Genomic DNA, 26,553 nt, shown 5'->3' with positions numbered 1-26,553 from the left:
CTTTAACTGTTAAGACACAAGATGTTTCCTCGCTCCTTCACTGAGAAGCTGTACATCACCTTAAAGTAAGGACAGAGAAACGTCCCCGCTTCAACTGACAAACCTGAAAACAAAGTCTGCATGTAAATCATGCCGCACTGTGAAGCTCAAGCATCCGCAGCAAGAAAGAAAACCCACCGCTGAGAGGAAGGGGACTTTAAGTGAGGTCCACCCATTTCCTTTTTCATATTACCTAATTGACAAGATTTATCAGCGAGGGTCAAATCAAGTTTGTTGGCACACAACCATATAACAAAAACTAACTCCACCTACCATACAAAGAAACAAGATCCAGAAACAGTACCACCTTCTCTGATCCGGATTTTCATTGGAAATGGACTGAGGTGGGGTGGAAAACTGTTCTGTGGTCTAATGAGTCAAATGTAAAATTCGTTTTAGAAATGTAGGCTGGGTTTTCCAAGTTAAAGAAGAGAGGACCCATATGACGCGATTTCAGTTCGAAATGTCTATTAACGCTGAACGATATGCACAAAATACATGAAAAGAGGCTGCAAAGTGTTGAAATTAAGTTGAAATTAAGTTTGCTTTCAAAATCAAAGCAGTTGGTCTCCTCACTTTCCAAACACAGAGTGTTGTTACAAGACGTGATGCAACACAGTGGTTATATGACTGATTTTTTCTTTGTACTGTATTATCTTTCTCACAGATCAGCCCAACAAAAGAGTTAGACTGGAAGTGTCTGGTACATTTAGACAAGCAGACATTAATCTTGGTAAGCAACTGATTCATCACCAATGACTGAGGTCAGCTTTCTTCCCAAGAAGCACCACAATCAGCCATGATGCACTTGAAAAGGTTAAAGAGAGAAGGAAAAACCCAGAACCATTCACCGTAGGATGACGGCAGCTAGTTGGCATGATGTGCTTTTTTAATCTGATGAAGTAATAAATACCTATGTATCACAGTGGGTTGGCCATATGTCAACACATAAAGGGGTTCAAATCAGCTCCACCTGTTCCAATTGTGACCTTTGACCCTTATTTTTTAGTAATTACTTTACATGTTTTGCCATAATTATCATAATCAGTATTGATTAAAATACAGTGTTATCTCTGTAGAGTACTTTTACTTTTATGGCTTTCGTGCCTGATCAGTGATGCATGGACAAGTCAGTTACTATGAAGTTGTGAGTGCACAATTCCATCTCTTAATGGTTTTCCAGGCCATTTACATAGGATTAATAAGCTGCACGCTAGCAAATACTCTTTACTCAGCTTCTGAAAGGAAGTTAAAAGATATTTCACTGAGATCAAACACACTTCAGAAACCGATCAAGATTGACTTCCCCACAGTTACATTCCTGGTTAGGCTTAGAGTAACATGACATAACATACTCTAAACAGCATCTACAGACTCGAAACCTTAAGGTGAACATTTTCTTTACAGCACCCAGTGGAGTTTTGGCTAGTTACTGACATTTTTCCCATTTTGGATTTCTGCTTTTAAAGTTCCTGAAAATGTCCCACTGTGGCGTGTGTGTGGTTTTCATTTGCCTTTTGAGAACAAAGTTATTTTAAATAACCTCTTTTTAACGCATGTCACAGCTTACAGTTCCGGAAATACTAAAATTTCCTTTATTTGCAATAAAGTTTTCTGTTTGTAAATATGTAGAAACTGGCTGCAGCTCATCTTCTTTCTCCTCATGTCCAAATGGTGTTTTTTGCTCCTACTTGGAACCAGCCAACGTCTTCATGATGATGGTATCAGTCCACATTCCAAACACCAAGTTGACCCTATCAACTCTCTTGACAGAGAACTGATACAGCGTGTCAGAGATCAGGTTGTTTACCTGTATGCTATACTGATATGTAGATTTAGAAAACTGCTCTAGTTCATCGGTGTTCGTATAAAGGTTCTTGATGTGGATTACAAACTCTTCGTTTGGATCTTTAGACAGCTCATCTACAACTTCCCAACACAGATGCACTGAGTTGGAACTTGCACGTGACTCTGACCTGTTAAATACCACTGGCATCTTGATGACCAGGGATGCAGTGAACTGCAGAGGGGGGTGATAGTGGTGGTCCATAATGGGGATGAGCTGGTTCTGCAGCTTTAATGTGTCAAGATTCCGAGTTGGTCTCATATAAAAATCGTTTACATGCTGCTGTATTTGTTGGAGCTTCTGCTGCATGAAAGCGGTCGTCTCACAGTCCGCCACACTCCCCTCATGCTTAACGGCGAAGGCCTTTAGCTCTTGACCGCTACTGAGGATCTCTTGGTAGAGCATTTCCAGAACTTTGAGGAGGAGCTTCACATGGGTGTTAGCAAGAGTTATGGCCTCCTGCAGCCTTTGGTGGTCAAGGAGAGACCACACCGTGCACTCAGACAGATTCATAGTGTGCTGATGCAGGTGTGCAGCTGGAGGCAGGTTTTCACACTGGATTTCTAAGTAGTATGAACTCCTCTGCATGAGCTGTAGCTTTTTCTGCATTGCCTTGGAAACACATTAAATGGAATAGTGAATATACAGGTGCTCAGACAGCCCCTCATATGACAGCATGTTACACTCATTCACAGACCCTTTGAACTAATAACGGTGATAATAACCGATAACTGATGTGTGTTTGAATGAATCAAACCAACATAGGCACTGTGTGAGCAATGCAAGTTCCCCTTTCTTCTAAGATGCCAAGTTACGCCTTTATTCCACACAGTCTTAGTTCCTTCTCTGTACCATTTTGGTGTCAGTAAGTATTAGTGTCTCATTTATTGGCAGCACAAAATTACACAATAGGTCACACAGTCTGTTTGACCGTTGATGTTTGCCTCCGAAGTGATGGAGGCAAACATCAACGGTCTTTGTTCAGGTCAAAAACATTGTCACATTTGCATCTAAGTCTAAATTAAGGCCTCAGCAGTAGATATCAAGTAGCTCTTTCTTAAAGTTACTCTTTTAATGTGACGGTTCCTTTTTTGTGTTTTCCCTGCTGTGGAAGCAAAGTTACAAAAAGGAGTTTCATACTAGAAAGACTGCGACTTATTGAGCAAATTATAAGATTGAAGCCATCTTTTTAGTACATTTGAGCACAGATTGGGGGAATGTTCACTTTAGCCCCCCCACCATAAATGATCAAATGAACATAAATAGTAAATGGTCTGCACTTATATAGCAATTTGTACCCATTGGCACTCAAAGCGCTTTACACTGCTTCTTATTCACCCAGTCACATTCACACTCACAATCACACACACACTCACACACCGATGGGGGAGCTGCTATGCAGCTGGCCAACACTCACCGGGAGCAACTAAGTTGGGGTTCAGTGTCTTGCTCAAGGACACTTCAACATGTGACCGGAGGAGCTGGGGATCGAACCAACAACTGCGGGATTGGTGGACGACCACTCTGCCTTCCTGCACCACAGTGTTTACGTTTCCTAAAAATTAAAAAACAGTTCCCATGCAACTGATATGCAAATGAAATGATGTTTTTTTTAGTCATGTAACCAGTTGATGATTGTGTGCGGATGAATCTTTATTTATTTTTTTTATGAGGACTGCAGTGCTACAGCACCCAACCGTGCACTGAACTTCCATGTTTATTCTACTTCTTCATTAAGTTGCTGTTTTCCAAAGGCAAACCTTGTAAACAGGGGAGCATTGTCATCTCTGAAGGGGTTTTTTCTCTAAAGGTAATCTCCATACAATTTGAAAACTCTAGTTCTGTTGAAATACCACAGGAGGAATTTTTCCTTTTTGAAGCCAGGCCACAACTTTTTTTTCAACCTTACCCAACTGCTCGCAGAACCTAAACACAGCAATGGACGTTTAACCAAAATCTAGTCAAACCAACTGAATGTTACAGGCAACTGTGAGATCACATATTGTGGCCAAAAAGCAAACACGTTGTTGGGCTGCAGGGTTGGATATTCTGACAGATGGGAACATGTTATGTATATGTTTAGTATAAAAATATTTGTGACTTTGCATTTACATTAATTGTTACATAACATACATTTTGTATCCTCTTTATGTTAATAGAAAAAGTTTCTGGTTGCTTTTACATTTCCCACAAATATGTATTTGCCTTTGTAGTTGTGTTGTGTAGAAACCCACTGTTTAGGAGACAGTGTTGGCATTAACAGAAAGCATAGTTACATTTTACATGTGGGCACCAAACTGTCCTCTTAGGACACACTTGAAAACGTGTAACCCTGTCCACTGAGAGAGGGGAGAGACATGCTAATTGATCATTGGAGAATAAAAGTGGTACACTTTTAGACTTTCCTTTAAGATGTTCATAATATTTGCACAAGTTCCGAATCGTGCCCACTTGCTGCAGTACTTTACTAATGTAGAAATACATGCTGTAGCTTGTATGCAGTGCTTACCATTAGGGAGTTGTCGCTAAGTCTGGAGGAGAGCAGTAGCTGGATTTGGTGCTGAAGGACGGGGAGAGTGGCTCCATCGTTTCTGATCTCCTGGACTCCACATTCATCTGAGCTTGTACAGGGCAGATTGACCTTATCCATGGTAACTGTATCTATAGGCAACCAGGAAATTGACAGTAGGGTCATGCTAATGAAAAGGTCAAATTGGTACGTTTACATGAACAAAGGTTTTTTTGTGCCTTTTTACAACACTTAGTGTTGAACATATTATGGTTCTTAATATGGTTCTTAAGGGAGTTTATGTTTCTCAACATCTTAGTATCCAGGATTAGGGGCTTTTTGGGTCCCAACCATCAACACTACTTCATAATTGTAAAAATGTACTTTGCATTATTGCCTTCATATGAATTTTATTAGTGTGTCACCGTAATGGTAAATGACAGATTAAGGAATTAATGACCCCAGTCTTCCATTGCATTTCAGTGCTTCATGTCTCTTCCTTGATAGGTGAAAAAACTGAGCACCACAGAAATTCCAGACTATAAAATTCTATACAGTTTTTAAAATCCATCTCTTTACTATAAGCACTCCTGCCCCTTTCTGTCAGGGACGCCTCTAAAAACCCTCCTTCTAAACCAAAACTATCCTCCTGTACATTTCTATTAACATTAAACATCACAAAACATTGTTTTCAGTGCGTTCGCTAGTTTTTTGGAACTAAGCTCACAGTAAACTCACAGTGTTAGAATCAATCAATTAACCAATCTGACTTACTGTATATAGCAATTTCCATACAAAAAAATGCAACGCAAACTGCTTTCGAACAAAGAATAAGAACAGACAACAAAAAAATAAAATACCCAAACACACACACAAGGCCTGACTCTTTGGGAGAAAAGGGGGTTCAGTGTCTTCCCTAAGGACAGTGCCACATAAAAACAGGAGGAGCCATTAATAGCTAGATAAGGTTTTGTTTCTTGGTTGTATTTACCATAAAACCCACTGACACAGATGGTGTAAGGACAAAACTAAATGTCCATATTCTGAATAAAGTTGCTGGTCAAAAAAAATCTCTTTGCTTTTTAGTTTACTTCAACCCATCTGTTAAACATAAAGGTTATAGTAAACCTACCAAACCTTACATAATTTAATGCTTCCAAAAACCTAATATCACCATGGTAAGTGCTAACTACAGAGAGTAACCTGCTCCTCCATGTTTTTCAGACGTAAAGAGATATTTTGATACAAGGAAATTGTTGACGTTGCTCATTTTATGGTAATACTCTCAAAGATTAGAGTAACGCAGGACAATCACTAAATACAATGTACAAGGTGATTATAAATCCATTACCAAATACTGAACACTAGCACGTTTCTAAGTAGTGATTTATGGAATCGGGATGCACCATTAAAGACTTGCTAGGAAACAGCTCAGGCGTCCAATCAAGAGCAATAGATTATGTAAACAGGAAGACACTATTAGCATTACAAGCTAGCATAGCTTAAAAAATGTTAGGTTTTTTGTGCATCACCCATATTCACAAAATCATTTTTGTTTTGATATTACTCAAAGGGTTTTTTTTTTCTCCCTAAAAGGCCCAGAATGAAACTCTTTCTACATCATTCAGAGAACAAATACCATCTGTTTTTCACACCAAGTGCCAAAATACCCGGTCTCAACTGAGTCATCTGTCAAGTTTTCTTGGGTTTCTGCTTCAACACCCACCCAAACTTAAAAAAGGCATAAGCCAAACACAGGAGATGAAGGAATAATTCAGTTTCTTCCACTTTTTGGTTGATAACCTCACAGAGAAAGAGAAAATGAAAAGGAAAATACAACGTAAAATTACATTATAGCCACCAACATTATGGGCCCTACAATCCCACACTAATGTTACAGGTTTAACATAAGTTTAAAAGAAGTACAGCGCCAGGTGCCAATCATTTTTACACTACATGTCATACAGATACTGATAACGCAAACCGAAAACATGTAACCAAATTAGTTAACTGACCAAATTAACATGCCAGTAGCTTAGACAGTCTTACATACCAGTGACATGCCTGTGGTCAACCACACTGATAAAAGCGTCCTGAAGTTAAAAGAGTAAAACACAGACTCTTCAACACTTTCAAATTAAATTCAACCTGCAACTGTTATCTGGCGGTTTGCGTCCACACGCTGCAGCAGCCACATCACCTATGCTGCCCATATGTTTGTTTCGTGTCTCCGCGGAAACCGTGCTTAAGTAGTCACCTCCACTTCCAATTAATGTTGCTTAGCAACCACTCCACCTCTTCTCAATTACCATAATTAATATAGTTCCCTTTTTGTTTTTTGTAGTTTTGTTTTGTTGAGCCTGTTTTAGGTTAACGTTACTTGTTTCCTAACCCTAGCCCTCTGAATTTCTTGTAGAAGAAACTCCTGTCTTTGCGCTTGTTATCTCAGCACACAATGCACATGTGTTCACTGTTGCCCATTTCTTTTCTAGTCTGTCTGATGCATCTGATTTTACTGTCACTGTTATTCTGAGCTGCTCAAGTCTCTCAAATATGTTCTCGTGTTTTTTCAGGAATTCCAGAAGAGCATCAAAATGGTTGTCAGACGTGACACCAATGCTGGGATCAAGCATGACTACAAGCCAGTCAAATTCTGGTAGCTTTCTGAGGATTTGATTACCAGTGGATTTTTGACGGCGCCAAGATCTGTGAGGTCTGTCAGAGTGAAAGTCTGGATTAGATGAATTACTTTGCTGGGTTGAGTTCCCTTTACAGGAAGAATCCATTCCAGTTCTTCTAATACTGTATTTCCATAGCAACCGTGGTCCTATTTCCATACCTGCTCTGCAGTACTCTGAACATGTCATCAGCTGTACTTATAGATTGACAGTCTCAATTCCTTAATTATCTTTTTATCTACACAGTCGAGGGGTTGAATCTCTGTTACCTCCACTGATCCAGTTGGTTCTCCTTGCCTCTGCAGGATTTCCCATTCTTTCCTCCAGCAATGAAAGTATCTTTTATTGCCACTGAATATACGTAATTTTGCAGGTTTGATTTTCACAACTGGTGTAATGTGCACAGCTGGGTCTTCTTTGTTTCCTGTGTGCTCTGTAATCTGTAGAAAACTCCCCATTTCTTGCTTTATGCTTATATCTAGCTGCCTTTAACTCCCTTAGTTGTTTCTGGAAATATGTTTTCTCTGCGTGTGGTATCCACAAGTCCCAGTTTCAAAGGGGTTTTCACAGATTCCTTAATCAGCTTCTCCAGAAGTGTTAAATGCATCAATTTTCTTTTTTTTGTTTTCTTCTTGGACCAACTGAAGCTTTGAATTTACACTTCACACTACCATGCACATATCAACTGTCAGATTTTCTGGGGTTTCCACTTCAACAACTGCCCAAACATGAAGAAAGGCATAAGCCAACCACAGGAGATGCAGGATTAACTCAGTTTCTTCCACTTTTGCCTTGTTTATTGAAGCTTTCTTTCGGGAGCAAAAAAGTAGGATCAAAATGGGCTCAGAACAGGTTCATAGCAGGTTCAGAGCAGGATCAAAGGAGGATCAAAGCAGGATAGAAACCGAATAGAAACAGTCGAAACAGATTGATAACCTAAGAAAAAGAAAGGAAAAATGCAATGTAACATTATATTATAGCCACCAACAATATTCAATTCAACTTTATTTATATAGCACCAATTCACAACAAAGTAATTTCAAGACTATAAAGATGTATATGACCCCTTTAATCCCACTCTAATGTCACAAGTTTAAGATAATTTTAAAAGAAATACAGCATCACGTACACTTCGTACAAATCAATCTACATGCGCATCCCGTTTTAGGATAATGTTACTTACCAAATTTAACTTTGCAGTATCTTTTCTTTTTAAATACATTATGTGCTACAGAATTTGCATAACCATATTCATTTTTCATTACTCTGAATGAAAATACTATCCACAGTATGTGGCTTATACCAACAAATTAAATTGAGGACCCATTAAATTATTTAAATTAAATTACCTATCAAATTAAACTTTCAGGTAACCCTTCTGAAAAGATGGATAACTTGTTATAATCATCAAAACCTGCCATCTTGCATGTAAAAATTCCTTCAAAAATACTGTATATTGCCGCAACTATCTCAGTGGGAAATACCGGCTGAAGCTGTCATGGTTTTAGATGTTGTGTCGTTTTTGTCAAATATTCTCATAATTAAATATAATTGATAAAATTTCCGGCCAGATATGGAAATAATACTCCATATAACTTACTGTTTACTACTGTATTAACACGTCATATAGCAAATAAATAACACTATTAAGAGATGCTAAACGGTGAGATGAGACAGAATGATGAACCCACTGAGCTTGTTTCTTCATTCCTTTGGAAATCACATAGTGACAAAAACAACATGTAGAGCTTTGGAGTTTTTCCACAGAGCACAGGCTTCTTCACAAACAAAGCCAGAACGTTCATTACTGTAATAGACTTTCATAACAGATGCCTCTCATAGAGGAAATTACACGTCTATTAGTTGGGTCTTATTAGAGTTCTGCAAATGGCCTGCATGAGTCCTGTGGATTATTATAATAGGTGATTGATTTGGGAGTGCTATACAGTGACCCAGTTGGTTTTACGTTATCAGTTGGGCAATATAGCACGTATGAGAAATGTTGTGATTATTATTAGTAACTGACACACGCAGAAAAAAAGTGTTTGCACACACCATTTTAATGAAAAAGTTAATTGTTTTTAGTTATTTAAAATCCCATATCAGAAATGCATAGGAGGCACAGGACAGCGGTTCACATTGTTTACACATTTCAGTACGCTTATAACTGATAAAAGAATATAACTGTCCAGCAGCATGTATGGCTGGTGAAGAACAGCCATACATCTTTTCCTTGCTGGCTATCTCTGGCACAGCTGTTCTGTAGTTTGTAGTATTTTTGCGTTGTTGTGAATCATAAAATACATATCTAGTATGCACCTGTGATTCTCCACCTGTGACCTCTGTTTATTTGTAATTCATCATTAGCGACTACATTTAGTATCTTTACATTTGGATGGCAAAAATGTCCTACCAATCTGTCCGATGTTTTGTTGTTGCTTTTTGTTGCTCTGTTGTTTTCTCTCTCCACTTTCCACTCACCCCAACCCGGTCGAGGCAGATGGCCGTTCACCCTGAGCCTGGTTCTGCTGGAGGTTTCTTCCGTTAAAGGGAGTTTTTCCTCTCCACTTGTTGCCTAAGACTTGCTCCAGGGGGAATTGTTGGGTTCTCTTTATACCTCTTTATAATCTTGACTTTATTCTGTAAAGTGCCCTGAGATGACTTTGTTGTGAATTGGCGCTATATAAATAAAGTTGAATTGAATTGAATTGAAATTATCTTGCGTTTTATTTAAGTGCTCACCTTAAGTTTATGCAGGTCCTTTATGTATATGAATGAAAACAAGACAGACATATTTCAGCATTTCAGCAGTTAGACATCAGTGCGTTGTCTGCACAGGTGTCTTCCCTACTGATTAAAATGTAACCAGTGAGTCACACATTCAGTCTGAGCGGAACATTTATAAGCATAACTGAATTTAAGAGCAAACAGCAACAAAAAAACCGACCACAAGTCACTGCTGAGTTACTCATCCATGTATTCTTAGACTGGAGTACAGCACCATCTAGCGAGTCAGAGGACGTACTCCATCCAACTATGTTTTTGAAAATACATTTCTTAAACTGAGGAGTTGTCTGGCGCCTTATCTGTTCCAGCCTCAAAACCAGATCCTTACAGGGATACTGGTGTATTTTGTTGTCTACTGTGTAGTGACTGAAGGTACAAACGTGACTTGACCTCCACCTTTTTTGGGGGTTGCACACATGCGCATTACGGAATCATAATTTTGCAACTAACTTCTATAAGTGAGAACATGTGTTCCTTTAGTTTTACAGAGTTCATTCAATAAGGTTTTGGCTTACTGATGTGTTAAGTTTTAAAGAATGTGGGGGGGGGGGGGGGGGGGGGGGGGGAAGAAGACTTGTGTTGTGCTAATAAGGTGATCAAGATCAAGTGGATCCCAGTTTCATTATATGCAGTCTAGCAATTTAGCAGTGTAATAATCCCATTAAGCATCCGTGTGTTTGATCCCCTTGTGGCCGCAGTACAAGGGACATTTGTATCACAGAACCCTTATATACTGTACTACAACGTGTCACTATTAAGTAAAACCGGAAGTGTAATGAAGGTGTTTTTAATGTGTGACATATGCCACATACCTCATGTGGGACCCATAAAATCCTTTAACAAACTAAAGAAGCGACCTGATAATCGGAGTAAAATAAAAACATCTGCCAAAGGACTCAACGTAAATGAGAGCGTATTGCAGCCTGTCATCAAAACGGACCATCTACCTGCCTCAGGAGGTGCTGCTCTTCTATCATGTTGGGTTTTCTACATGGTTGTATAGAGTTGTGGGCGCAGAGTACAACGTCCAAAGGTCTCGTGAAGTCAAAGTCGTAATGACGTAATGCAGCATGACGCACACCCAGACGCACCGAGAGAAAAGAAAGCCGTGCTGTACTTCCCAAGCCAATCAGGAACCGCTAAACTAGTGCTCAGGATTCAGATTGTTGCACACCTTACATATGGGTCTATAACAGTCTATGTTCTGACTTGTACAGCTGCCTCACAGTTCGATGTTTAAAATCCAGCCTGGAGGGACAGAGGACAAGTGACAGGAAGAGGAATACGGATTTGCGGTCTGCACGCTTCGGCGCTGAAACCGGACAGTCATGGGAGCTGTTCTGGGGGCCTTTTCCTTCGCAAGCTGGGTAACGTTAACGGTGGCTTCTAATAGTTGCGAATGTGGACTTTTAATTGCAACCGCCATTTTTTCAATAGGTGGGAATATGCCTCAGGATCGCGTTAGGGAGATTAATAAGCAACAGGTTTTACGGCTTCCTTTTACCCCCGTCTCCTGAATGGAGAGAACCTCCACTAGAAATAACTATTTGAGTGCCAGACCTCCTGTCCTCATTTTCAGTCACGGCAGCTTGTTTTTGGACGGAGAAAAAGGAAGACGAAGCCCGTTCAAATAAGTGGCCTTATTTTTTCTTTTCAGGCTTTTAGGCAAAGGTACAACTTAACTTGACACTTGAATTAAATTTATTATATTAAATAACTACTATATAATTCGGCAACTAACGCACCGAGCATTAAACTTAGCAGCCTTTTAAATATATAATATATTTTGAAGGGTTGCGCACTGATTACTTCCGGTCAGTTGAACTTGAATATTAGCCGATGCTTTCTTAATAGTTCACACTTTGTTGAAGAAGATGTGTGAGCTTAATAAATATATATATATATATATATATATATATATATATATATATATATATATATATATATATATATATATATATATATATATATATTAATATTAATATTAATATTATTATATGTCGATAATGACACCTTACAATCACATTTCAACTAACTTATTACACCTTAACAAATATGTATTTGTCTACGAACGCATAACTTGTGTATGTTTGTGTGTGTGTGTGTATATATATATATATATATATATATATATATATATATATATATATATACTGTCTGTATATTCCCCTAAAACGATACGAGATTAACCTGCAAATGTTAAAAATGTAAAATCACGACAAACAGTACAGTGGATCCCACAGCAAAGCAACGGTTAATCATAACACACTTGGTCATCTGCTTACACGTGATTAATTGGATTATTTCTGCTTTGGTACAACAAGGGCCATATTCAGAAATATCAACACAATGGATCTAAAATAAAAGCAAGGCTTCATGTACTGCAAGAGAAGAACAGAGGAGTGTATTGATGAAGGTGGGGATAGGAAAATGTTTTAATAAATGGTTAAGATCAGCACAAATAAACATTGAAGAACATTTTGTATTATGACAGACAATCAATTGTTTTATTTGTTCATCTACAAATTAATAAACATTTACCATATATACAGTTATCAGAGTTTTAAAAATACCAGCACACATCAGAAAATTGTCCACTAATAAAACAGAGTTGTACTGAATTTAGAATGATTTAAAACCAAAATGAAACAAATCCTAAAAAGTCTTATTTAGCATTTTACTTGATCAAGAATTTCAAAAAATTTATATAGACAAAGGAACTTAAAATAACAAATCACTGAGTCAAGTAATCATTTCTGCACAAGTGCCCCACTTCGGGTGACTGGAATGTAGAGCTGTTGTCCAACAATCCCGCAGTTATTGGTTTGATCAATGGCTCTTCTGTCGAAGTGTCCTTGAGCAAGACACTGAATCCCAACTTAGTTGCTCCCGGTGAGTGTTGGCCAGCTGCACGGCAGCTCCCCCATATTTGTGTGAGTCTGTGTGTGGTTGTGAGTGTGAATGGGTGAATAAGAAGCAGTGTAAAGCACTTTGAGTGCCAATAGGTAGAAAAGCGCTATATATAAGTGCAGACTATTTACCATTTAATCGTGGACTGTCAAAACTACTGCAATGGACAAACCAAATAAAGTTTTGTGGATTTATTAAACACGTCACTCACTTTTCATTTATACATTCAGACAGAAGCAAGGCCTAGCTGACCATGCGCTGTAATCTGGCACAGGTTGTCATGTCCTATTCTGTTGTTGCACTAAGCTGACCTTGTTTGGCTGGCAGGGGCATTAACTTGTTGACAATCTTCTGGGCCTCCTTATCTCTTGACTTCACTCAGTTGTCAGAGGGAAAGAGAGAGTGAGAGAGAGACACACAAACTCATGTAAAGTGAAGGGTGGTTCATTGTAAATTAGCACACAGACAGTAGGAAGTAGGTCAGTGAGCTGTGCTTGTTTCTTGTGAAATGAAACTAAACATAAGCCTTTATAAGTCCTAATGCCTATTTGTGTCTTATATGTAAAGCACCTTGATCTGCCTTGCTGATGAAAGATGCTACAAAATGTAATTGGCTTGAAAGTGTAGTTTAACTTAAACTCACCTCGACCAGCTAAATGTTTCCTGCAAACTACAATGGCTAGTTATTGTAGAAAATTAAATATGAAATTTCAGCAGGAAGCAATGTGTTTGTAAGTGAGGTCTACAGGGAAGTGACAGAACAAACATTTGGATTTATTTACAAATAACAAAATAGTAGAAATCAATAAAGGATTTTCCTTTAAACGGTCAAATCTATCTCGCAATTGTCTGCCAAAATGACTGTCTTTACCCTTTAGATTCCACACTACGAAATACTTTTGCAAAAAATATTTATTAGGGAAATTTTGTTGCTGCCTCTTCATTTAGCTATATTTCAGGTTTTATCTGTAAGGTTACCCAATCAGGAAGCAGACATGCAAGTCAACCAACTGGTTGAGCTGCCAATTTAGGGTAATTTCGGTCATGATGTGCAAGTCAACCTGCTGGTTGTCGTAGGCATGAAGTGAATTTCATTCATTTCTGCATCAAACGTGTACCATAAAAACATCACAGAGATTAGAATAGATACTTGTGTGTGTGTGTGTGTCTGTATGTGTTTGAGTCAAATTGAGTGTTGCAAAATGTGTATTTTAGTATATCATCATCAAAATGTTCACATAATTGTACAGATTCATACAATCTAAATATTGAAGCTGTATGATCATTTGTGATTAACAGGGCTGACTAATCAAATGAATGGGGCTAATCTGCAATCCAGTACTGCATGGGTGGCTTCAGACCGCTATCTTAAAAAGTATAAAAGCCACAGCTTTTGTACATTCATATGTGTAATGTGTTTACAAGTAGGCAAACATTTTGATATAATTATGTCTGTATAGCTTACAAATTGAATGACTAGCAATCATTAGAATATGGCTACAAAATGAGAAATTAATCTTAAACCCGGCTATTTAAACTGCCTCCTTACACTGGCGGCTCAACCGAGCAGTTGACCCTGTTTTTTGACTAATCATGGATAAATATTTATCTTGTGTACGTATCCCATGTCATTTCCGAGGAGCTGTGCAGCACCAAGTCACTTCTATTTTTCAGAGAACCGCTTTCAGTGAATAGTATTTCTTCACAGCATTGCCACCCACTGGGTATAATAGATGTTACATACACTACTCAATGAGGTGACTGAGGTCAAAGATAGGTTTTTCAGAGTTTTAACCGCACGGTTAGAATGCCATTTAAAGTGTTAGTAAATGAGAAATAAAGCATCGAGATACAGAATTATGTATTTACTTGATACTCTGTGTTTGAAAGGTCTGTTAAATGCTGTGTCTGGGCGGATTTTATGTGTCAGTGCATCTTTGCAAAAAACAAGCTCACACAGTCTAACCTATTTTGGCTGTCGCCAGAAACCACCTGACCATCACTGGTTTCTTGTAAATATGTGGGGCTGAATATATTTGATTCGATCTATCGATCTATCTATCTTGGGCATTGCCACAGCAGTTTACTGTCTTGCAGAATACCCTGCTGTGAAAGCTAGAAGCCTCTAATGTCACTGCCATTACTGTGGGCAGTGGCCTAAAATGCTTAAAAATAATTTATGCTGTATTATTGTTAAAAATGCAACCGTAAGGGGACGCAAGCTAGTGTCTTCTTGTGCCAGTCCCAAGTCTGGATAAATGCAGAGGGTTGTGTCAGGAAGGGCATCCGACGTAAAACACAAGCCAAATTAAACATACGAATCGTGACAATGACTTCCATACCGGATCGGTCGGGGCCCGGGTTAACGACTGTTGACCTACAGGGTACCGGTGGAAATTGGACTACTGTTGGTCGAAGAAGGAGAGGAGGAAGGTGTGTTCGTAGGCAGAGACAGAAGAGGAAAGCTAAGACTGTAGGACTGACAGTAGGGACTTTGAATGTTGGGACTATGACAGGGAAGGCTAGGGAGGTGGTTGACATGATGCAGAGAAGGAAGGTGGACATACTGTGTGTCCAGGAGACCAGGTGGAAAGGTAGCAAGGCTAGAAGCTTAGGAGCAGGGTTCAAGGGAGTTCAGGGTTCACCATTGGTCAGATAGGAAGAGAAATGGAGTAGGAGTTATCCTGAAAGAGGATTTTGTGAGGAATGTTCTAAAGGTGAAAAGAGTATCAGACAGGTTGGTGAGTCTGAAGCTGGAAGTTGAAGGTGTGATGTTTAATGTTGTGAGTGGTTTTGCCCCACAGGTAGGATGTGAGTTAGAAGAGAAGGAGAAATTCTGCAGTGAGTTAGATGAAGTGATGCAGAGCATCCACAGAGGTGAGAGAGTGGTGATTGGTGCAGATTTCAATGGAGGTGAAGGGAACAGAGGTGATGAGAATGTGATGGGCAGGTTTGGTCTTCAGGACAGGAACACAGAAGGACAGATGCTGGTAGACTTTGCAAAGAGGATGGAAATGGCTGTAGTGAACACTTTCTTCCAGAAGAGGCAGCAACATAGGGTGACGTACAAGAGTGGAGGTAGAAGCTCTGAGGTGGACGACATCTTGTGTAGACGTTGTAATCTGAAAGAGATCAGTGACTGTAAAGTATTGGTAGGGGAGAGTGTAGCCAGACAACACAGGACGGTGCTGTTTAAAATAACTCTGGTGGTGAGGAAGATGAAGAGGACAAAGGCAGAGCAGAGGATGCAGTGGTGGAAGTTGAAAAAGGAAGAATGTCCTGTAGTTTTCAGGGAGGAGCTGCGACAGACTCTGGGTGGTCAGGAAGTGCTCCCAGATGACTGGACCACTACAGCTAATGTGATCAGGGAGACAGGTAGGAGGGTACTCGGTGTGTCATCTGAAATGAGGAAAGTGGACAAGGACACTTGGTGGTGGAACGAGGAAGTTCAGGAGTGTATACAGAGAAAGAGTTTAGCTAAGATGAAGTGGGACACTGAGAGGACTGAAGAGAGTAGACAGGAGTACAGGGAGATACAGCGTAAGGTGAAGATAGAGGTGGCAAAGGCCAAACAAAGAGCATATGAGGACTTGTATGCTAGGTTGGACACTAAAGAGGGAGAGGTGGATTTGTACAGGTTGGCCAGACAAAGAGATAGAGATGGAAAGGATGTGCAGCAGGTTAGGGTGATTAAAGATAAGGATGGAAATGTATTGACAGGTGCCAGGAGTGTGATGGGAAGATGGAAGGAGAACTTTGAAGAGTTGATGAACGATCAAAATGAAAGGGAACGAAGAGTAGAAGAGGTGACTGGTGTGGAGCAGGAAGTAGCAAAGATTAGTAAGAGTGAAGTGAGGAGGATGTTGAAGAGGATGAAGAGTGGAAAGGCAGTTGGTCCTGATGACAAACCTGTGGAGGTATGGAAGTGTCTAGGAGAGGTGGCAGTAGAGTTTCTGACTAGTTTGTTTAACAAGAACTTGGAGTGAGAGGATGCTGAGGACTGGAGGAGAAGTGAGAAAGCGTATGACAGGGTGCCGAGAGAGGAGCTGTGGTATTGTATGAGGACGTCTGGAGAGACAGAGAATTATGTTAGAGTGGTGCAGGACATGTATGAGAGCTGTAAGACAGTGGTGAGGTGTGCTGTAGGTGTGACAGAGGAGTTCAAGGTGGAGGTGGGTCTGCACCAAGGATCGGCATTGAGCCCCTTCTTGTTTGCTCTGGTGATGGACAGACTGACAGATGAGGTTAGACAGGAATCTCCATGGACTATAATGTTTGCAGATGACATTGTGATTTGTAGTGAGAGCAGGGAGCAGGTGGAGGAAAATCTAGAGAGGTGGAGGTCTGCTCTGGCAAACAGAGGAATGAAGCTTAGCCGCAGCAAGACAGAATACATGTATGTCAATGAGAGGGACCCAGGTGGAACGGTGAGGTTACAGGGAGCAGAGGTTTCCCACACAGGGAAAAGAAGAAGCTGTATTATTGTTAAAGTTCTACATACACAGGTTTAATATTGCAAATCGCATTTTATTAGAAAGGTTTGGATATTATGCAAAATATATATACATGCAATATGCACGATTTGCAAAATTTAAAACCTATTATGGAGTACGAAGACAACATATCATATATTTAAACTGCAAATTGTTTTTTTTAAACACCCAACAACTAATGAGGTTAAATCGCAAGAGGTTAGTATCATCATTAAGTCTTCAAACAATAATGCTTTTAAACCAGATTCTTTAAGAGAAATGTTTGCTTGGGCTCAGGATCACCTTCAACAAAATACACAGTGAACACAGTTTGTTGCCAAAAATGAAGGTTAAAATGCCACCATGCAAAAAAACAACAACCACACATATAAACAGGATATTACAACCTCACCACCTTCTCTGAACCTGAGCTTTATGAAAAAAGACTAGGTAGAGTTAAAAACTGTGGTGTCCTCTGATGTATCAACATTTGAAGTTCTTTTTAGAAATAATTGGTGCTGCATTGTTCATACTAAAGAGGAGAATGATCTTATTGATCTGATTTATAACCAGTTGTTAGGGCTTGTTTATTTAATGTTGTCAAAGTGACACAATATGGAAATATGAGATCTTTATGTTCGTTCACATTTCTCATACTATTTTAGTGTTTTTTAACAGCATGTCATTGTTATAACAGGATTGTAAGAAGAGGCTTTCACATTTCACATTTCATTTTTAAAGCCCATTCAAGAAAAAAGTAATGACTTCCACATACCGATGTGAGAAAATTGTGCTTAATTGGTTTAGACAGAGAACGAAAGTCAGTGGTTGGTATTTGACATCAGTTTGGCTGATGACTTTCACATGATAGTTTAATTTGGTTTCTCTCTTGTATGATCTGATTTGCCATTTTCACAAACACAGAAAAACTGCTAGCCCCAATCTCATGCTAATGAAAAGAACCACAGGAAAACATTTTTGTGCTTTGACATATTTCACTGCTCCTCACATTCTTCCGCAGGATGATTAACACTGGTTGACTTTAAATCATCAGAATCAGACGTAAGAAGTAATTTGTCTTGGCGAGTTGGTGCACACAGTACGATATTGTACAAGCTAGTTAAAAAAAAATGACAGGCCCAAGAGAATATTTGTGTTATATCACTAAGAGAGGACACCACCTAAATGAATTTACAACAAAGTGTTCAACGCATTATTATTATTAATATTATTATTAATATTAATAATCACCAGTAGTAATTGTTTTCCAGTTGTTCCTACCATATGTTCCACCTTCTTGTTGCTGTGTGTGATTCTGATGATGTGTGTCGCTAGGTGCCGTGCTTGTGCAGTAGTGCAACATGTCTGGCATGCAGCTGCTGTCCAAGCAGCAGGAACTCCACTGTGACCAGAATTATCTACGCCTTCATCTTGCTGCTGTGGACCATCATTGCCTGCGTCATGCTGTCGCCAGGTGTGGATGAGCAGCTCAAAAGGGTATGAGAGGACCGTGGACGTAGACATGTCAAACTCGCAACACTTTGTCAAACACAGAATGGAAAGTAATCATTTAGGTGACAAACTACACGAATGTTAAAGTAGTTAATGTCAGTTGATGCAATCCTGTACCTTCCGCTGTGTAGTTGCTAGTTCTCAGTTAACAGACACACACAAAGCATTTATCATTAGGTTTCTAGTTTTATAGATGCTTTGTAAAGTTAAAATGTAAATTCCTATTATTTGCTATAGATCCCAGGCTTCTGTGAAGACGGAGCAGGCTCTTCTATCCCCGGTCTACAAGCAGACATCAATTGTGAAATGTTTGTGGGCTACAAGGCCGTGTACCGTGTCTGCTTTGGCATGAGTATGTGGTTCCTGGGATTTTCCATTCTTATGATCAACATTAAGAACAGCAGAGACCGACGTGCGGCCGTCCACAATGGGTAAGGGCTGTCCTAACTCCAGCAACATGCTCATGTTATCACCAACACAGTGCAGTGTACGCTAGATTTACTGAGACTGTCTGAAAGAAACAAGTCCTGACTGATTCCAATATAATGAAAAAACGTTTAAGTTCACAGTCAATCCTAACTGAAACAAAAGGGTCTTTGTGCTTTCCGTCTGCACGCTCAAACACTAGGGCAGAGGTATTTAGTTTTGCAACATCTTGCTCAGCATATGGCCTTTGTACACTGTGGCATTTGTTCTTAATGGCATTATGTATCCAGTTTAAAATGAAATGTATCAACAAAGGGCTATGATTATAGCTGAGACCCACCTACATTAACAGCCTGAACTTTCCTGCTTGTGAAAGTGAAACTGAACTGAAAAAAAAAAAGTGTAACTCATTAATGAATAATATATTTATACACACACACACATATATATATATATATATATATATATATGTGTGTGTGTGTGTGTGTGTGTGTGTGTGTGTGTGTGTGTATATAGTATATATAGTGTATATATACGTATATATACGTATATATGTACCTTTTGACAGGATTTTGTTTGAGGTTATTTCAATTTAAAGGTAACATCAAAATAACGCTGACTTAAAAGTAAGTCAATGTGCAAAACATCATAGGGGAAAACGCAGTAGAAAACATATTGTGGATAAGTAATTAGAACTTTCACTATAGTACATTTACGTTTGTGTATATGTAATTTTACCTAAGTACAGGTTTTGATTACTGCATCCACCACTGACGACCCCCTTAGAAGAAATACTTTGGACACAGTTTGACTTGAGTTATTGATTATATAAAAGAGAAAAATACTATATTTCCTAAAGCCAGTGTTATTACAGGTATGCTCGTGTGCATTCTGTCTACTCAGTAATCGTTTGTTCACAATTTGTTTTTAGGTTTTGGTTCTTTAAATTTGCTGCCTTGGTGGCCATCACAGTCGCTGCCTTCTACATACCAGATGGGCCTTTTAACTACAGTAAGAACTTTAAACTTTTGATAACTCACATCATGGTTTTTATATTATGTACAGAGTTTTGATCAATGTTAATACCCTGGTAGTTTTAATGTGGTGGTGGAGTAGGGTCAGCATGGGAACTCTCTGGTCATGTGACTGTCACCACAGACACAGGTCAATCGTGGCCAGCAGTAAAATTTCCCCTGTGGACCCCTGTCCACTACAACATTAGCACCACCAAGAGATATTAACGTTGTGATTAATCTGTGTGTGATAGATGAATAACTGGATTACCTGGGTGTTGTTGCAGCGTGGTTTGTGGTGGGCTTGGGTGGAGCTTTCTTTTTCATTCTAATCCAGCTGGTGCTGCTGGTGGATTTTGCCCACTCCTGGAATGAGTCCTGGGTGGACAAGATGGAGAGTGGCAACTCCAAGGGCTGGTATGCAGGTCAGTGTTCAAAATATTTGAAATGTTCAATATATTATAAATATATAAATATACTGAGAAGTGAAAGCATGCTGACTAAAACTTTGTGTTAAATGTGTTATTGAAGCTGCATAATGCTAACAGTGGTTGAATGTCCTCTGTATCAGATAGTTACCTTCTCTGCCATCTTTTTTTAGCTTTGCTGGCCGTAACAGTTCTCAACTATATCCTGTCATTAATGGCTGTCATCCTGTTCTTCATCTTCTACACAAAGCCTGATGGATGCTTCATCAACAAGTTCTTCATCAGCTTCAACATTTTGTTCTGCATCGTGGCCTCTGTTGTCTCTGTGCTACCTAAAGTACAGGTACGGATTAAATACTTCAGTCAGCAATATTGCAGGTGGCTGGCATACTCCCTACCTGTCCCCTACCCTAGATGTCCCCTAACCTTAATGTCCTAACTGAGCTGTGGCCTTTTCAGAGGATCACAGTCTCTCTGTTGTAGTAAAGAATTTGATGGACATTACGAGAAGTGATCATACTGTAGATGAAGCTTGTAGCTTGTAGCAAAGGATATGCTACTGACAGTTGAAGTAAATTTGCGAATAAAACAAATAGTTAAATAAAGAAAATACGTCTTGTTAGACATTGACAGTATGTTCTTCTACTGATTGGTAAAAAAGTTATGCCTTCACTTTCCAAGTGGGATTTTCCAGGTAATGTTATTAATGCATTTTGAAAACACTTGCACTTGAAACCTGCTTATAAATGATAACGTTAAACGTCATCATGCCAAACACAGAGACCCATCTCATTAATTATTCTTTACAGCCTCCTTCAATTTACTATTCACCATCTCTGGCTACACCAGTACTGTAAGAAAAAGGCTTCGTGCACTACATCAGGTGGTGACATCGTCATGTGACACCAAATTTTTATAGCCTAACAATAGCTTTTTACTTCTGGGATTGTATTTAAGCTTCAGAAATCATAAAAGTTGTGTCCATCGGTAAAGTCAAGATTTGTAAGTATCACATTGTATCCCTGAGCTTACTTTTGACAATAATCCAAATGAATGAAAAAAATCCAATTTGAATTTCTTTTTGGAAAAGTAGTTGCTAACTTACAGGTTGGCGTACCGAAAAATGTCATCCTATGTAGTAAAATGATAGAATCCTCATTACAAGTTGAAACTTGACTTGCAAAACATTCCCTATGAGAATCTTTGCATCAGAGCATAATTTAATTTCAAAATGATTTTAAAAGAGAATTTCACTTTCAGTGACATGTCCCATTCTTCATAAGTGAATAGAGTTTGCTCAGCTGTTATAGAGAAATTCAGAATATGCTGTTCAATAAAATATTTTAACCTTATAATTTTGTCTGTGCATCAACAGGGGTCTCAGCCACGCTCAGGGCTTCTCCAGTCGTCCATCATGACCCTATACACCATGTTCCTGACCTGGTCTGCCATGACCAATGAGCCTGGTGAGACACTGCTGCTTCCTTGAAATATTTCTGTATTCACGATAAAGATGCAGATTTAACAGTGACAATTATACCTAAACAAAAAATGGGCCAACATTTCAGTATTTGTATTGTTCTTATGTAATTCTAAAGAAATTGCATGTAATCATTGCTAATTATGAGTTATTGCTTTTAGTTGTTCTTTGGAAAATGAATAGTGCAGATTGCACATAACACATGATTTCTACCTAAATTGTGCAAAACGCCTCTACACACAAAGCAGTAGAGTTGATTTGGAATAATTTAGGTGTAATGTCGTTTATTATGATCTTTGCCAATAACAGGAACTTCAGGAACATGTCTCAAAATGAGGCCTCATAATCAGTCACTGTAACTGTTCCTACTGTAAATTCAAACATTGGCCCTGTTGTTTTTCTCCTTTTCTCAGACAGAAAATGTAACCCCAGCTTGTTGAGTATGTTCCAGCAGATCACGGCCCCAACACAGGTCCCTCTTGAGATGGAAAATGTGACAGCCGTGGTTATTACCAGTACAGAGGAACCCGTCTTGACATCCCCATACCTGCACTGGTGGGATGCTCAGAGTATTACAGGGCTCATCATATTTGTCCTGTGTATCCTGTACTCTAGGTAGGATTACTGCTCCTAGCTGATATATGGAATGTTGCACCTACCTCTAAGTTGCCTCACACTTGACACAGCATCAGTATTTGAAGTCCAGGGTGGATTAATTTCAAGACTAATGCTACAACTAGTTTACTCCCAAAAGGTTGCAGATTGTAGCTTTAATTAGACAGTTTTTATTAGAAGTGGTTGAACAGAAGGATAAACAATGCAACTTTATGTAAAAAAAAATTCCAGGAACATTATTAAAAAAGATCTCAGAATTCTCAGAGACACAATGCAAATAATTAGAAAATAATACATGGTCCTTCTTCCCACTGGGAATGTTTGCTTCGTACTAGCTACATGTTAAAGAGTCTTTACACAAGACAGGACCCCCCCCATACTGTCATCTTTTTAGCTTCTCAACCTTTAATATGATCAAGGTGTAGAACATCTACATACATTCTACATTTATGATTGGACACACTGCAATCCTTTGTCCCTGTATTGCCCACAGCATTCGTTCGTCCAGCATCAGCCAGGTCAACAAGCTGACCATGGCGTCCAAAGATACAGTCATCCTGGATGAAGGCGGACTCAGCCCTGACCCATCAGAAGAGTTAACAGGGCCCAGGCGGGTGGAGGACAATGAGCAGGATATGGTCCAATACAGCTACTCCTTCTTTCACTTCATGCTATTCCTAGCCTCACTCTACATCATGATGACCCTCACCAACTGGTACAGGTCAGTACACTCTCCTTCTCACAGACTATCTACAGCTCCATCCAGCTGGATGAGCTATGTTGAAAGACGTTGTTGTTGGTACGTTTGAATTGAAACCAGAGTCCTGCATGTTAAGTGTAAAGTCATTGTCTGCACACATTGAATTCAGGAACAGTACTGAGCCCCAGGCTTACTGTCTGCTACATATCTTCCCTGCCCTGTTTATGGCCACAACATTATTTAATATTGAGGAAACAGTGGATTTGTTGGGGACTATTTTTCTGCAGCAGATGATTTCATATTTGACAGCCTGGAGGAGGAAACAACGTGAGCAAAGAGAGACATGAAACCAGGTTTCTCTAATCCCCTGATTTGGGAAACCAGCTCATTTACACGACACTTAAGAAATTAAGTGTCAGCTTACCTGCGAGAGCTGATCGTAACCTGGTTACTTAAGTCCATGTAAACACACTCCTGATTTCCCCAGCTAGATTTCTGTCGGAGAATTTCTGATTTCTTTGCTACAGATTCAAGTAACCAGGTTTCGGCAACTGTGCATCTGTGTAACAAAAGGCTGCAAAATGAAACTAACACAAAGTGCCTTGTGGAAGTCCAAAGAAGTTCCTGTTGTGATTTAGCTGTGTGTCCACTTTTGTCCTTTCTCTCCCCTTTATGCTGGCAGTGTTTTCTGTCACTATACAGTTCAAATCTGTGAGCCAGACTTAAAATAAGTCTGCGGTGGAGGATAAATCAGATCACTCTGCTGCTGCATGTACACAGGGATTTGCAGTACCCCGGTTACTTAAGTTCATGGAAATGCAGTCATTGAAGGGTTTTCTGTCTCCCCTTCCCCCGGAAATAAGGATTTGAATGTTCTCTTCAATAGAACCTTATCTTTTGAATCCTATGTCAATAGCTTCACAAAAACCTTTTACGTTCATCCCCCAGACAACATTTATACCAGATTAGTTTTTATCCCTACTTACCTACTTCTTAAGACGCGTCTATGTAAAATGGCTTATTGTTTGGTATTTCTGAACTTTTTGTAACTTTTAACTAATTAGCCTTATGCAAAGTTTTTCTGTTTTACTTGTTGTGCTCTTCTCATGCTGTCTGTTTGTTTGTTACAGTTTGCATCCTCTTCTGTACATTTACCTTGAGTGACCTGAAAGGAATTTTTAAATAAAATGGGTTTTTTTTGTAGTTTTTTTTTTAATAAATGGTGATGATTTGACAAACCTCCTATTGTGTTCTCCTGACAGTCCTGATGCAGACTACACCATCACTAGCAAGTGGCCAGCAGTGTGGGTAAAGATCACCTCCAGCTGGTTGTGCTTGGCCCTGTACGTCTGGACACTGGTGGCCCCCATGGTCCTCACCAACCGAGACTTCAGCTGATCAAGAACTCTGTCTTTGACTCCACTTAAACAGCCACAAAACGTTTCCTTTTTATACCTAAACTCCGACCACATTGACTACTTATTACTGTCAAAATGTACCGACATTTTATACTTCATTTAATCATTTTTGATTTTGATTAAGTGACAGAATTGGGTTTAACTCGTTAATTGGACATCTATGACAATCGAATATTGTGTATTAAGGTTCTTAACAAACCATCACAAAAAAAAAACATTTCGTTGTTTTTTTATTTCAGTTGTAGCACAAGAGATGAAATTAAATATTTTTTTTGTACAGCGCTTTAAAATATCAGTTATCTCAGTAATACAACTATCCTCTTTACAGTTTAAATAATGAGGGTTAGTTTCTAAACTGCATGACTCAATAAGCTGATATAGTTTGCTGCTATGCTGTCCAATGCCTTATTGTTTGTAATATTTATATATATTGAAAATATGGGGAGTAATAGTATTAGTCTGAAAAGTCAATTTAAGTTTCTGCCAAATGATTATAGACCAAAATGTTTGATGTAAATGCATCTTTTAAGATGTGATAGCTTAATTTTTGGTCGTAAAATGAATGTATAACGTGACAGAACTGCACTGAACACACAATCTGATATGACTTTGTTTGGATGTTTTCTCCTTGACTTAGATTCTCGCTTGCCTTGTAAGTCGCTTGCCTCACTTGTAAGTTGGTTTGGATAAAAGCGTCTGCTAAATGACTAAATGTAAATGTAAATGTGAATGCAATCAAAATATTTAAGTCAAGGTAGGTGATCATTTTATTATATATATATAAATAGATATATATATACTGTCTATCATTTTATTTCCAATATAGAATAGCTTTCAATTTTGGGGGGATTTGAAAATGTATGGTGTTTCGTAATCCACAAAATATGTGCTATGTAAGAAGTGTTAGTGTAAACCAAATGGTTAGTTAATGGTTATTCAAACCAGATATATGTGAAAACTTCATGACTGACCTAATGCCTTTTAAGCCAGAGTGATTTATTTGGTTTGAGCAGGTTGCTAGTTGTCAGTTCTGCTTTAGTAGTGTGTGTTGAACTGCTTAGATCGATTTATAGTACTTTTACCAGTGCTTTAAGGTAATTTTTTTCTACGAATGTACAAAACTCATACCAAATATAAATCAGCTATTCCATAAAGCATCGTGTTTATCAGAGTCTCATTTTATATGTTCAACGATCAAATGTAATATTTTTTGCATGTTAAAATTATGCTTTTAAATAAACTAATTCCCATCAGACCCCAGAATATTGTGGCTGTTGCCTCATAGATGGGAAATGTAAATATGTACAAGTATTAAAAATTACACAAAGTCACTTATATTGTAAAATGTTTATTTGAAATGATGCACTAAAAAAAATTAACAAAACATCAACTTTAATGTGAAAATTGCTAGTATGAGATGTTATGAAAATGATCAAATGAACTAAGGCAGAGCGATTGTCCACCAATCTCACAGTTGTTGGTTCAATCCCCGGCTCGTCCGGTCACAGGTCAAAGTGTCCTTGAGCAAGACAATGAACCCCAACTTAGTTGCTCCCGCTGAGTGTTGGCCAGCTGCATAGCAGCTCCCCCATCGGTGTATGAGTGTGTGTGTGTGTGTGATTGTGAGTGTGAATGGGTGAATAAGAAGCAGTGTAAAGCGCTTTGAGAGCCAATAGGTAGAAAAGTGCTAAATTAGTGCAGAACATTTACCATTTAATTT

General features: G+C 38.9%; 1 protein-coding gene across 1 annotated transcript; it reads left to right on the top strand.

Annotated features, from left to right (window-relative positions):
- Positions 1-10,938: 10,938 nt before the first annotated feature.
- Positions 10,939-26,164, top strand: si:ch73-267c23.10 (serine incorporator 1). The gene is made up of 10 exons (XM_067503845.1): positions 10,939-11,226; positions 18,577-18,738; positions 18,991-19,184; positions 20,111-20,190; positions 20,480-20,617; positions 20,794-20,963; positions 21,996-22,086; positions 22,514-22,715; positions 23,209-23,436; positions 24,678-26,164. The coding sequence occupies exons 1-10, from the start codon at positions 11,188-11,190 to the stop codon at positions 24,811-24,813; spliced, it is 1,440 nt and encodes a 479-aa protein (XP_067359946.1). The 5' UTR covers positions 10,939-11,187; the 3' UTR covers positions 24,814-26,164.
- The last annotated feature ends 389 nt before the right edge of the window (positions 26,165-26,553 follow it).

This window comes from Channa argus, chromosome 5 (genome assembly GCF_033026475.1).
Source record: "Channa argus isolate prfri chromosome 5, Channa argus male v1.0, whole genome shotgun sequence".
Lineage (NCBI taxonomy): Eukaryota > Metazoa > Chordata > Actinopteri > Anabantiformes > Channidae > Channa > Channa argus.
This window is presented reverse-complemented; position numbering and strand designations above follow the sequence as displayed.